This window comes from Chiloscyllium plagiosum, unplaced genomic scaffold (assembly GCF_037043375.1).
Source record: "Chiloscyllium plagiosum isolate Xiang-an unplaced genomic scaffold, Cpla_swu_hap1 HiC_scaffold_5, whole genome shotgun sequence".
In the NCBI taxonomy this organism is placed as follows: domain Eukaryota; kingdom Metazoa; phylum Chordata; class Chondrichthyes; order Orectolobiformes; family Hemiscylliidae; genus Chiloscyllium; species Chiloscyllium plagiosum.
The window spans coordinates 56,482,781-56,497,057 of NW_028270143.1; the positions used below are offsets into that span (position 1 = coordinate 56,482,781).

Below are 14,277 nucleotides of genomic sequence, written 5' to 3' on the forward strand. Positions count from 1 at the left end.
GTCCGGGTGTCCCAGAGGTGTTCTCTGAAACGTTCCGCAAGTAGGCGGCCTGTCTCCCCAATATAGAGGAGGCCACATCGGGTGCAGTAGATGCAGTAAATGATGTGTGTGGAGGTGCAAGTGAATTTGTGGCAGATATGGAAGGATCCCTTAGGGCCTTGGAGGTAAGTAAGGGGGGAGGTGTGGGTGCAAGTTTTGTATTTCTTGCGGTTGCAGGGGAAGGTGCCGGGAGTGGAAGTTGGATTGGTGGGGTGTGTGGACCTGACGAGGGAGTCACGGAGGGAGTGGTCTTTTCGGGACGCTGATAGGGGAGGGGAGGGAAATATATCCCTGGTGGTGGGGTCCGTTTGGAGGTGGCGGAAATGACGACGGATGATACGATGTATATGGAGGTTGCTGAGGACCAGTAGGGTTCTGTCCTTGTGGCGATTGGAGGGGCGGGACTCAAGGGCGGAGGAGCGGGAAGTGGATGAGATGCGGTGGAGGGCATTGTCGATCACGTTTGGGGGGAAATTGCGGTCTTTGAAGAAGGAGGCCATCTGGGTTGATGGGTATTGGAACTGGTCCTCCTGGGAGCAGATGCGCCGGAGATGAAGGAATTGGGAATATGGGATGGCGTTTTTACAGGGGGCAGGGTGGGAGGAGGTGTAGTCTAGGTAGCTGTGGGACATTCACTATAAACCGACCGACTCCCACAGCTACCTAGACTACACCTCCTCCCACCCTGCACCCTGTAAAAACGCCATCCCATATTCCCAATTCCTTCATCTCCGGCGCATCTGCTCTCAGGAGGACCAGTTCCAATACCGAATAACCCAGATGGCCTCCTTCTTCAAAGACCGCAATTTCCCCCCAAACGTGATCGACGATGCTCTCCACCGCATCTCCTCCACTTCCCACTCCTCCGCCCTTGAGCCCCGCCCCTCCAATCGCCACCAGGACAGAACCCCACTGGTCCTTACCTACCACCTCACCAACCTCCATATACATCGTATCATCCGTCGTCATTTCCGCCACCTCCAAACGGACCCCACCACCAGGGATATATTTCCCTCCCCTCCCCTATCAGCGTCCCGAAAAGACCACTCCCTCCGTGACTCCCTCGTCAGGTCCACACACCCCACCAATCCAACTTCCACTCCCGGCACCTTCCCCTGCAACCGCAAGAAATGCAAAACTTGCACCCACACCTCCCCCCTTACTTACCTCCAAGGCCCCAAGGGATCCTTCCATATCTGCCACAAATTCACTTGCACCTCCACACACATCATTTACTGCATCCACTGCACCCGATGTGGCCTCCTCTATATTGGGGAGACAGGCCGCCTACTTGCGGAACGTTTCAGAGAACACCTCTGGGACACCCGGACCAACCAACCCAACCACCCCATGGCTCAACACTTCAACTCCCCCTCCCACTCCACCAAGGACATGCAGGTCCTTGGACTCCTCCATCGCCAGACCATAGCAACACGACGGCTGGAGGAAGAGCGCCTCATCTTCCGCCTAGGAACCCTCCAAGCACAAGGGATGAACTCAGATTTCTCCAGTTTCCTCATTTCCCCTCCCCCCACCTTGTCTCAGTCCCAACCCTCAAACTCAGCACCACCTTCCTAACCTGCAATCTTCTTCCTGACCTCTCCGCCCCCACCCCCACTCCGGCCTATCATCCTCACCTTAACCTCCTTCCACCTATTGCATTTCCAACGCCCCTCCCCCAAGTCCCTCCCCCCTACCTTTTATCTTAGCCTGCTTGGCACATTTTCCTCATTCCTGAAGAAGGGCTCTTGCCCGAAACGTCGATTCTCCTGCTCCTTGGATGCTACTTTCGAAGTATATTGATTTTGCTTTGTTTTCTTCATTTTGTGTATAGGTTTGTTGCAGTAATGGCTCCAGTGTGGATAATTTCCATTATGGTGGAAGGTTCATTGGTAATTTTATGCGAATGTCTTTTTGTATGACATCACCCACACTTTCTGCTGCAGATGTTGGAGAACACTTTGCTTTGGAAAGTAAGTGTCAATCACTTGCTGAAGTATGCAATAAAATATTTCATCCACAATCTCAGTAGATGAAATACCCGACCAATTGGAATTTTCACTCATATTCCAAACTCCTGTATATTGCTCTCAACTGGTCTTACAAAATGCTTGTGAACAGCATTGTTCTGCAGAAGGGGTTTTTCTTTTGGTCTCAAAATAACACACTGGTGAACACTGAGCTCCAGAGATGATGTGCTGGATTGTAATGATCAGTGTTCATTATAATCATATCCAGAATAGCATCATTCTGGTATGTTGGTTCATGACCTGAATCATAGTCTCTGAAAGTAAAGTATTGAATCCAAGTTAATTGAAATCTCCTCTGATGACAGTCGCAATGACTGGCTAGTAAGTAAGGATCCTGAGAAGATATAACAGTCCATCTATGATTGGACTCCCTGGACAGGAATGCACATCAATGATTTCACTATTGATCATGGCAGGCATGGAGGTCAGACCCTCACTTTTATCACAACTAGATTGTGAGATGTGGAGATTTATAACATTAAGATGGTGCTTGATGTTAACTACAATACTATATCCTTGTGTCCAAGAACAAGTCAAAAGCTGAAATGTTAAATTTGTCTGTAGGCTTATTGGAGGGGTTTGTTTTTGCAATTTTGTCAAAGTCAATACTTTAAAGTTCGTAATCAAGCTTATTTCACCAACTTGCTATTAAGGGACTTGTGTTGAATGTTGCATTAAAGATAGACACAGATGATATTTCTGACTGTTAGGGCTCACTTGTGTTATATTTTCATGTCAACGTTGCCCAAAGAAATAGTATCCAGGTCAGTTCCCAATAAGAGTTGATGTAAAGCATACAATTTGTCTTCTACTTGTGTCCATTCATCTTAGTCTGTAGTTCTTACTTTTGTTTCAGCTCATAGTGTAAAATACCACATTGTCAAGATAGTAGCAAGAATGTGGCTGGGTAGAAAATGAGTCTTGGCAAAGTGTGGATGGTTAATCAGCTCAGGTTATATACCTGTCCCACCCTGTTATTGATGAGCTTGGAAAAGCCAGACCAGGTAGAAATGGTGGATTTTCTCCCAATGACTTTGGAGATTGTTCATCGAATCCTCCACTCCTGCTCATATCAACATGGTGCTTGGCTTGAATGCCTTTATATTCTTGTGAAGCTTTCCTTGGAGGTGGGCTTGTTTGCATTGACAGAAATTGCTGGAAAAACTCAGCAGGTCCTGCAGCATTTATGGAGAGAAAGCAGTGTTAACATTTTCGGTCCAGTGACCCTTCTTCAGAGTTAGTACTGCTTTCTTTCCACAGATGCTGCCAGACCTGCTGAATCTTTCCAGCAATTTCTGTTTTGGTTTCTGCTTTCCAGCATCTGCAGTTCTTTAGTTTGTTTTATGACTGCCTTGATGTTCTCTTTGTTATGCCTTAGATCCAAAAGCAAACTGTCAGCTTCTCAGCCCACCATTAGCTTAAAGTCCACAATCTCCCTTGGGAAGTTGTCAGCCTGGAGAAATCCTCCAGGTTGTGCTCCAGTACTTCACAGCTGGTGATGGGGATGATTTGACTGGAGGCACCACTGGAGTTCACCTTGTCCTACCAATTCTCAGTGACCTGCATTGAAGGAGCCACCAGAATCTGATGTGGCTCAGGCTGCTTTGCACAGTTGCTGCTTTGTGCTGGCTACACAGTGTCCCATCAATCCAGGTTTTCATTCATGTAATGCATTTACAGATCTTATCTTTGTTTTCAAATCCCTCCACAGTCTAACCTAGGGAAAGCCAGTTAGCTTGGAAAGCTGGTTTGTGATGCAGAATAATGCCAAAAGTGACTGTTCAATTCCCACACTGGCTCAGGTCATCGTGAAGCTCCTTGACTTTGCCCCTTGCCTGAAAGGTAGTGACCCTCAGGTTAAACCGCCAATGTTCCTCTCTCTGGGACTTTGGTGGCAGCTGCTCATTTATAGTTTATACCCTCTCCACCTCTAAACTCCTGAGAGATCTATGTTTCTCAAATTCTGGCATCTTCAGCATTATTTATTTGGATTGTTCCACCATTGAGAACCAGTAAACATCCAAGGCGAGGGCAGGGCCAGGAATTGAGATTTTCCACAACAGACAAAGAGAAAACGTCGATATACGTTTTAATTGATAAGATATACTATAGATGGCCACAAATGAACTCTGTAAAACCTGAAACGTCTCAGCAAGTTGCTTTTATGTGGTATCCGGTGAATTGTTTTGCCTTTGTAAATACTGAATGAGTATAAATAGGGTTTTGTAGTGAGGTAAAGCGGTGATAAGGGGGTTGCTTTGAAATGCCCTCCAACGCCCGCTTTTATACATTAATAGCAGGCATAGTTCTTCTATGCTGCAACAAATAAATTTGAGGAAACGATCCTTTCGCATTGTTTCAAGGTAAATCATCGAGCAACAATTGCGGGTGAGAGGAGTTTCTTGCTCCCAATCAGGTTATACAACTTTTGACTTTATCTGGCATTACCGAGTACTGCACTTTAGAGGCAGGAGTTCCCTCCCCACCGGGTACATATTCCTCACTTGTGGCTGTTGACCATGAGCTAAGCGCAAATCTCAGCCAGTTCCTCACCAACAACAGAATTACTGATTATTCGTCTTGAAGTCAGATCAACGTACCATCATGGCCAGATTTATTCGCCAGTTATGCGTGTTGTTTTGGAAAAATTGCCTCTGCCGTTTAAGACAGCCGGTAAGATTCCGGACATTTTGCGCTGTGTGAATTTCCTGTGTGAAATTCACACAGATCGCTCTTGAAACTTCCTGGAAATTTCCACTAAGTTGATTTCCATTAATGTTTCTTTTAATGTATCTCAGGTACTGACCCTGTCGGAAATTATCTGGCCGTGTTTATTGTTTCTTATCCTGGTCGGAGTGAGAGTCCAACATCTTCCTCGCCAACGTGAAAACTGTGAGTACCGAATGTAGATTAGACACGGATTGAAATAAAAGCCGAAAACCCAGTGTTTGTTTATTGTCAGGGAAGAAGTGACAACATGCTGCTCAAGCTTTCATTTTGTTTTAACAAAAGAAGCCTTGATTTCGAGCACTGTTATCTTGCAGGTTATTTGGATGATATTTGTCACAGGGATCGTCTCTATCCAGGTGGAGCAGGGAGATTTCAGATGCCAACAGCCTCTAGTGAGATCGCAAGCCTTTCGATAGAAACAGTTGACCCCTTTAATTAAATAAACCGGCTTCCAGCCAGTGGTTGATCTGTTGGTGCAGCGGGATAAACTCTCGGATCGGAAATCCCGCAATTCTAAGCCACTTGATTGAAAGTGAAGTTTTTGTTTCTTCTTTATAAGTACACGCAGGAAAATGGGATAGTGTGGAGCACGGACAATGGAGAGATTCTTCACTGAAATGAAATTGTGATCTGTAAATTGTCCCCAGACTCCATTGTTCACCTTTGGTGAAAATTCGACCCAAAGTTGAAATTCTAATGCACCCAAACGTGATCAACACTATCATTCGTTTGACATTGGAATTATCTGCCGGCGACTTGTTTTCAAAGTAAATTGGAAAGGGAGGGGGAAAGTAACATGGAAAACCGCGAGGGGCTGCTCGCCAGAGTGGGATACAGCCTATATTGAACGGTCAGAAAGAAATGTGAAGTATTGAAAATAAATAATACCAAACTAAAAAAAAGGGACCCAGACAAAAAAAACCCAAAAAACCTCCTGAATACTCACGCGAACAGGGCTAAGTAGACAAGGCTGAAGATAGGGCGAGACAAAATCAAATACCTCGGTCTGTATTGCACACGTTAAGAGGGACCAAATGGAGGGGTGGTGGGCTCGCCGTTTTAACCAGCAATAACATATGGCAATAAAACAAAAGACATAGCAAAGGAATAGAAACAAAACTTAGGAGAACTGAGGTAAAGGACAGAAACATCCCTGAAACCTGAGTGGTGCTCCTGTTAAGTGAGGCGACATGGGTATACCATCACCATGTAGTGGTGCAAACAGATTCCTAGGGTTTGTAGATAAATCTAATCAAATACATCAAAACAGTCAAGATTGTTGCATACAATATTTGGATATGTACTGCAATGGAATAGGCAGCAACATCTGGGACCCATATCAAGCTTTTAATTGTGAACAATCTGGAACTGTGTTAGAACATCCTGTTTAACATATCTGAATTCCTGCTTTGGTTTTACTGTAATAACGAAGGTTCTTACACCGTGAAGTTACTATATGTTAAACAAGCTGGAGGGAAAGCAGCAACCACATTATGCTTCTCCAATTTCACACACAAGCATGATTAGATTCCCTACAGTGTGGAAACAGGCCCTTTGGCCGAACAATCCCACACCGACCCTCCAAAGAGTAACCCACCCAGACCCATTTCCCTCTGACTAATGCACCTCACACTATGGGCAATTTAGCATGGCCAATCTGCCTGACCTGTACATCTTTGGACTGTGGGAGGATATCTAGAGCACCTGGCGGAAACCCATGCAGACACGGGGAGAATGTGCAAACTCCACACAGACAGTAGCCAGAGGCTGGAATTGAACCTGGGACCCTGGTGCTGTGAGGCATCAGTGCTAACCACTCAACCACTGTGCTGCCCAAGCATATCTGACTACCTTCATTCAATGTACAATGACATAGTAATTACACGTAACTAAGCAAACCACAGGCACTTTAGGCATATAAAGGAAAGGGGAACAAGGATAAATCATGTAGGAGAAGTGCATTATGTGGAGGTCACAGCTTTGAATGATATTGTTGCACCACCATGTCCAGATAGTATTCTGAGATCTGGAGCAGTTTAAGGTACACCACGGACCAAAAAATAGGGGAAAGGAAGTGGAAAGAAAAATATGTGGGCAAATGTAAGAAATGTGTAAAACTCAATGGATTGTAAGATCATGAGACATTTCAACTTGTCTAAACAACTTGGCAGTGGAAGGAAGTAAAAGGCAAACAGCATTTCAAAATTCTGTACAAAACTGAAGAAACGTTCTGACTCATTTTCTGACAAGTCAAACGAGATGGAAAGCACTGCCACAATTAATACTGGGAAATCAACCAAACAAGTAAGAGAAGTAAACTTGACAGAACATTGTAATGATCACAATAAAATGTTTATGATAATTTAGGTGGTTGTGAGGATTATAAAAATAATGAAGTACATCAATTATGAAGAAATGAAAAAGTATCTGAGGGACAACAGGGTATAATAATAGGGAATAATATTACAGGAAGAGATCAACAGAGATTATTAAAAATGTATTAGAAAAGCGTAAGGTAGTGATGAATGGGACACAATCACAGAATAGGACAGAACGGATGTCGGGTATTTAGCCTATTGAGTCTTAAATAGTTTTTTAGATGAGCAATACAGCTGGCATACTTTATTTTTCTCCACATCACTGCAAGTTTTTCTTCTTTCTTATGTATTTATGCAATTTATTCTTTGAAGGCCCTGTCCACCATCATATCAGACAGTGCATTCCAATCCTAACCATTTGTTGACTGCACATTTTTTTCTTCATTTATCTTCTTGTTTTTATATTGAAAAATATGGATGAGGAGCATAAGTAGGCCATTCATTTCTCAAATTTGCTCTCCCATTAAACAAACTCATGATTGATCTATTTGTGTGGATTTTTCCACATTTCCATTTATTCCCATGAATTCTCTTGCCTAACAAAAACCTATCTCGTTCTGCCTTAAAAATATTGAATGATCCTGCTTACACAACCTTCTGAAACAGGAAGTTCCAAAGTCGCAATCCTCTGACAGAAAAAAAGTATTCTCCTCATTTCAGATCTAAAAAGTGCAACCCCTATGTTTAAACAGTGGCCCCTAGTTCTGGACTCACCCATGAAAGGCCTTTTATATGTCATGTTAAATTTATGCCCTCAACCTTTCCTCCATTGGAAACTATTTTACTTCAGTTATTCCATTTAAACCTCTGCAAATGAAGAAGTAAATAAATCTGGAGACCAGGAAAAAGGTGCAACTAAAGAAAATGTCTTTTGCCAAGTGTATAAACAGTAAAGGAAAGGATGGCATAAAACATTAGCAACTTAGGAAGGGGTCAAAAAAGGCAATGAGGGTTTATGAAATCCAAGTATTAAAGAACAGTAAGATGAATAATACATTTTAACATCGTCGGCATACCTATACCAAATAGATTGCAGCAGTTCAAGAAGGTAACTTACAACCACTTTCTCAAGGGCAGTCAGGAATGGGCAACAAATGCAGGCTCAAAATAAATTCTATTAAAACATGAATAACCAAATGAGATTTAAGATCGAGATAAGGCCACCAAGTATTGAGGCAGATAAGCTCATGGAAGGTGCTACTGAAATGACAGGGAAATTGAATGGATAAATAAATTACTTCAATTTTCATTGAAGAGACCTGCAGGAAAAAAATAGATCAAATCTTCCAATATGGAAAACTGACAACACTAATGTGAATTAGGACTTTGGATATTACTTAAAATATCATAAGAGAACAATCACATGAAAGTAGTAGTCTGCAGATCACATAATGGTGGAAGGAAGAGATATTAAGAAATATGCAGACAAATTAGGGAATAGAATAATACTTAAGTAACACTTGGGGGATATAAATTGGAAAAGACAAGTAAGTTAAGGAGATAAGGAGAGGGAATTCTTAGAAAATGAACAGGACTTCCTTTCAAATCAATATGTAATAAAGCCAACAAGAAAAGAATCACTATTAGATCTTGTTTTGTGGAATAAATCAGAGCAAGTAAGAGATGTAGAAGTAGGGAAATATTTAGTCTTTAGTGTCTGAACTGTAATATGCTTTAACATGGTAGTAGAGAAGGACTCACGTATGACAAAAAATGGTGAACAGAATTGAACAAAATTGGATTTTGAGGGGCTGTGAATAGAATATGGAAAGAACAATGGGAAACCACCGTGACAAGTAACAGTAAAGAACAATGGGAAACATTTAAAATAGTGTCCAACAGAGTGTAGATAAAATATCTTCCACTAATAAGACTTACATGGATAAATGAAGTCACAAGGGAAAAGTGATAAATTAAGGAAAAGGCATACATTATTGGCAGCAACAGTCTGCATGAAAATGGAAAGTATGAAGATATTAGAGAATATGTTAATTAACAGTTGGTGATGCAAATAGTAATGATGATATTAAGTTAATAACAGTAAAATGAGCATGAGAGTTGGGATACCATGGTGCGGTTGTACAGGGCGTTGGAGTACTGTGTACAGATCTGGTGGCCCTGCAAAGGAAGGATATTATTAATTTGGAAAGGATGCAGAAAGAGCTACAAAGATGTTACCGGAACAAGAGGCTTTGAGTTTTGAGGAGAGATTGGATAGGTTGGGACATTTTTCCCTGGTTTGCTGAGTGATCTCATCGTGGTTTACAACATTGTGAAGGGCATAGATAAGGTGACTAGCAAAGGTAATTTCCCTTAGGGTTGGGGAGTTCAAAACTAGAGGGCATAACTTTGGGGAGTAAGATTTAAAAGGGACCTGAGGCGCAATCTTTTCACACAGAGGGTGGTTTGTATGGTGAAATGAACTGCCATTGGAAGTGATAATTGTAGGCACAGTTACATTTAAAAGACAGTTAGATATATGAATAGGAACACTTTAGAGGGATATGAGCCAAACACAGGCAAATGGGACTAGTTCAGTTTGGGAAGCAAGGACAAGTTGTATGACTTTATTCCAGCGCCACATTTTTTGAGTCTACAAAATAGTAAAATACTTTACAAGCATGTCAATGAGAAAGGAAGACTAGGTTTAAATATAGGATAGGATAATGGAATAGGTATTGCTTTGGTAAAGAGATAGCAGAAATAATAAATTATTTTGTTTCAGTCATTACTATAACTACAGCAGTTCAGGCAGCATCGGAGGAGTAGGAGTATTGACATTTTGGGCAGGAGCCCTTCATCAGGAATTAATCAGGACACCTGATTAGGTCCTTAGCTCCTGCCTGAAACATCGATTTTCCTGCTCCTCGGATGCTGCCTGACCTGCTGTGCTTTTCCAGCACCACTCTAATCTTGACTCTAATCTCAGCATCTGTAGTCCTCATTTTCACTTGAAGTCCATATAGGTCATATCCACCGCTCTGCCCTCATCAATCCTCTTTGTTACTTCATCAAAAAACTCAACCTTGTGAGACATGATTTTGCATGCACAAAACCATGTTGACTATCTCTAATCAGTCCTTGCCTTTCTCAATACATTGTAAAACCTGTCCCTCAGAATTCCCTTCAACAACGCGCCTACCACCAAAGTCAGGTTGATCAGTCTGTAGTTCCCTGGCTTTTCCACACCACTATCTTTAATAGTGGCACCACATGAGCCAACCTCCAGTTTTACGGCACCTCACCTGTGACTATCGATGATACAAATATTTCAGCAAGGGGTCCTGCAATCACTTCCCTAGCTTCCCTCGGAGATCTAGGGTACACCTGATTAGGTCCTGGGATTTTATCCACTTTTATGCGTCTTAAGACATCCAGCATCACTTCCTCTGTAATATGGACATTTTTCAACACGTCACCATCTATCTCCTCACTTTCAATATCTTCCATGTCCTTCTCCACTGTAAATACTGATGTAAAATACGTGTTTAGTATCTCTCCCATCTCCTGTGGTTCCACACATAGGCTGCCTTGCTGAACTTTGAGGGGCCCTATTCTCTCCCTAGTTACCCTTTTGTCCTTAATGTTTTGAAAGAATCCCTTTGGATTCTCCTTAACCCTATTTGCTAAAGCGATCTCATGTCCCCTTTTTGCCCTCCTGATTTCCCTCTTAAGTATGCTCCAACTGCCTTTATACGCTTCCAAGGATTCACTTGATCTCTGCTGTCTATACCTGACATATGCTTCATTTCTTTTCTTAAAACCTCAATTTCTCGAGTCATCCAGCATTCCCTACACCTACCAGCCTTGCCTTTCACCCTAACAGGAATATACTGTCTGGACTCTTGTTACCTCATTTTTGAACGCAACCATTTTCCAGCTGTCCCCATTACCTGTGAACATCTGCCCTCAATCAACTTTACTTCTTGCCTAATACCGTCAAAATTGGCCTTTCTACAACTTAGAACTTCAATTTTATATCCAGTCTATTCTTTTCCATCACTATTTTAGTATTATTTATGTTTTTTATATTCCATTCCTTTCGCAATAAATGCCAAAATTCCATTTTCTTTGCTGTGAGGATCAGGATCATTGAATATTGCAAGGTTTGTGAAGGTTTGTTGCTGATTGAATACTTTTAAGACAGAGATATATAAACTCTTGTTAGGCAGGGAATGTCAAGGTTAATAAGAATTAGGTGCAAATGTGGAATTTGGAACTCAAACCGTGTAGTGCTTAAAATGAGGGATGGGAGATCTCATTGGCCATGACAGCCTTGACGGGGGTTGTTAACCTGGGCCAATCAGCGAGCCCTGACTGACAGATATAAACAGGAGATGTCTTTCACTGTGTCTCACACCTGCACACACACACACCATGGGTGCTGGGGAAAAAAATAAGCACTACCGCACTTAGGTGGTAGTGTGGGGGTTAAATAAAAAAAAAATAAAAAAATAAAAAAAAATAAACAGGAGATGTCTTTCACTGTGTCTCACACCTGCACACACACACACACCATGGGTGCTGGGGATAAAATAAGCACTACCACACTTAGGTGGTAGTGTGGGGGTTAAATTAAAAAAAAAGGGGAGTGTTACCCTCCCCTTCACTGTTTAAAAAAAAGGAAAAAAAAAATTAAACAGGAGGTGTCTTTCACTGTGTCTCACACCTGCACACACACACCATGGGTGCTGGGGAAAAAAAATAAGCACTACCGAGGTTAGGCGGTAGTGTGGGAGGTTAATAAAAAAAGAAAAAAAAGAGAAAAGAAAAGACGAAGAAAAAAAAATAAACAGGAGATTCAGGCGGTCTCCCCATTCTAGGGACTGGCTCTGAGCTGGCTGGTCAGAGCCCATGTACTGTGCACATGTAAATAGAGGGTGACTTGGTGACAAGATACCAGCCTCTGTGAAGTTATTTCAAACAGATTAGCCATAAATTTGTTTAATGCCAGAGCAAGCTCGAATGGTCTTTGTCAGCTCTTATTTCATATGTCATATGTTCTTTATCCAAAGATTGTTGAAAATGTGAATCGCAGTATCACAGGACATGTTTGATATGAACAGTCTTAAAGGGAAGACATGCATATGAGTGTGAATGCAACAGCGAGTTATAATGATAGACTTAAATGAGGAACAATGGCAGCAACTCAATTGGAGCCAAAACACTGGCATTTTCCATTTGGGTGGAATAGTCTTTTTTGTGTGTTTTAAATCCCTTTTTTTGTAGTTTATTCATTCAATGTATGTGAGTGACTCTGGCTAGGCTAGCATTTATTGCCCATCCCTATTTGCCCAGAGGACAGTTAAGGGTCAACTACATTGCAATGGGTCTGGAGCCACATATAAGCCAGACCAGATAAAAATGGCAAATTTCATCCCATGAAGGACATTAGTGAACCAGATGGGTTTTCTCTGACAATCACACTGGGTTTATTGTCATCTTTAGATTCTTAATTCCAGAATTTTAATTAAATCCAAATTCACCATCTGCCATGGTGAAATTCAAATCTAAGTCCCAGATCATTAGCAGGATCTTGGGATTAACACTCTTGCAATAATACTACTAGTTTATGGAGTATATGTATGGGGTAATGGTGCAAAACAGATTAGAATATCAATGGATAAATCTTTTAAAGTATCAATGCAATACAATACTACCATTAAGAGTGCAAATAAACTACTGGAGCCAATTTCTTGCAGGGTAGAACAGAGATAACATTACATTTATGCAGAAGATTGGTTAGATAGCAGTTGGAGTTCTGGATTATCCAGTTTGTGTCTCTACGCCATGAAAAGGGAATTAAAGAGCTGGAGAAATTTCAGAAATATTCAGAGGAATTTTTAGCAAATTTGAGACAATGTAAAATCAGAAACGTTTTGGTAGGTTGAGACTGTTGCCAATTTTATACTCTTCTTTTAAACATGCATATACCCATCACACTCACGGATTGTGAACAATAATGTGGGTTCTTTATTTGAAGATAAAACCATATACAAATATTATTCAAAAGGTAGGAGTCAGCTCAGTTGGCTGTGAGTTCAATTTCCATATTGGCAGAGGTTATCATGAAGGTCTCATTATCCCAACCCTGGCCCCTTACCTAAGGCACAGTGACCCTCCATTACATTCACCACTGGTCATTTCTCTCTAATCAGAGAGCAGCCCTATGCTTCTCTGGGACTATGGTGACTACTACACATTTTGGGGAGCTAAGTACAGTACATCTGACTTTAAGTTACTGCTTCAGGCTATCCATTAGGACTAATGGGACTGGTATGTCATGTTTTAGTGAGGTAGGTAATGATTGCCAAAAGTGAAGATGCATCTTTCAAGGTACATGTTATGACATCACAACAGTCAGGAAAGGTGTAGGCAAAGATGAAATCTGACAGAGGGCTTTAAATGATGAATGGGTTCAATTAAGTTAGCATGGTACAACTGTTCCTACTTGTAGGTGTGTTCAGAACATAGGGGGATTTTTATAAGGTAACAACTACCAATCAAATAAAAATTATAGAGAAATTTCATCACACAGACAGTGTAAATACTGTGAAACCTGCTGCTAAACTGATCATCCAGAGTTAAATGTTACACTGTGATAGTATGAGAATTTGAATTCAGTTGAAAAAATCTGGATATAAAAAACTATCTGATATTTTAGCTCCTACTGGGGAAAGTATAGAAGCAGATGAACACTTAAAATAGCACTACCAGCCTCCATGCCAATTTCCAAGCCCCCAGACCATTTTCCGGGGCACACTTAGAAGCTATGCCATGCCTGCCTATGTTCAACTCCATTCACAACCTGTTCTTTGGAGTGGTGCCCCTCACCTCCACAGTGATGACCCAGCTATTAGATCAATTCTTTTATTTCACATTTTAAAATTTAGAGAAAGGATAACTATGTCTTGAAGTGCCTGCTCTATCACTTATCTGCAGGGATTTCTATTGGCTCTTCAACTTAGAGAAACTGATATGGAAATGTGTTGCTGGAGAAGCGCAGCAGGTCAGGCAGCATCTAGGGAACAGGAGAATCGACGTTTCGGGCATTAGCCCTTCTTCAGGACTGAAGAAGGGCTAATGCCCGAAACGTCGAT

At 41.7% G+C, this 14,277-nt stretch overlaps 1 protein-coding gene across 1 annotated transcript in view; it reads left to right on the forward strand.

The window, feature by feature from the left end:
- Positions 1 to 4,542: 4,542 nt before the first annotated feature.
- The window catches only part of LOC122549894 (ATP-binding cassette sub-family A member 13-like), a 277,518-nt gene continuing 267,783 nt past the window's right edge, over positions 4,543 to 14,277 (forward strand). The window contains exons 1-2 of the mRNA XM_043690092.2: positions 4,543 to 4,742; positions 4,868 to 4,961. Coding sequence (XP_043546027.2) covers positions 4,674 to 4,742; positions 4,868 to 4,961 — 163 coding nt within the window. The 5' untranslated portion in view covers positions 4,543 to 4,673. The remainder of the gene's footprint in view (positions 4,743 to 4,867; positions 4,962 to 14,277) is intronic.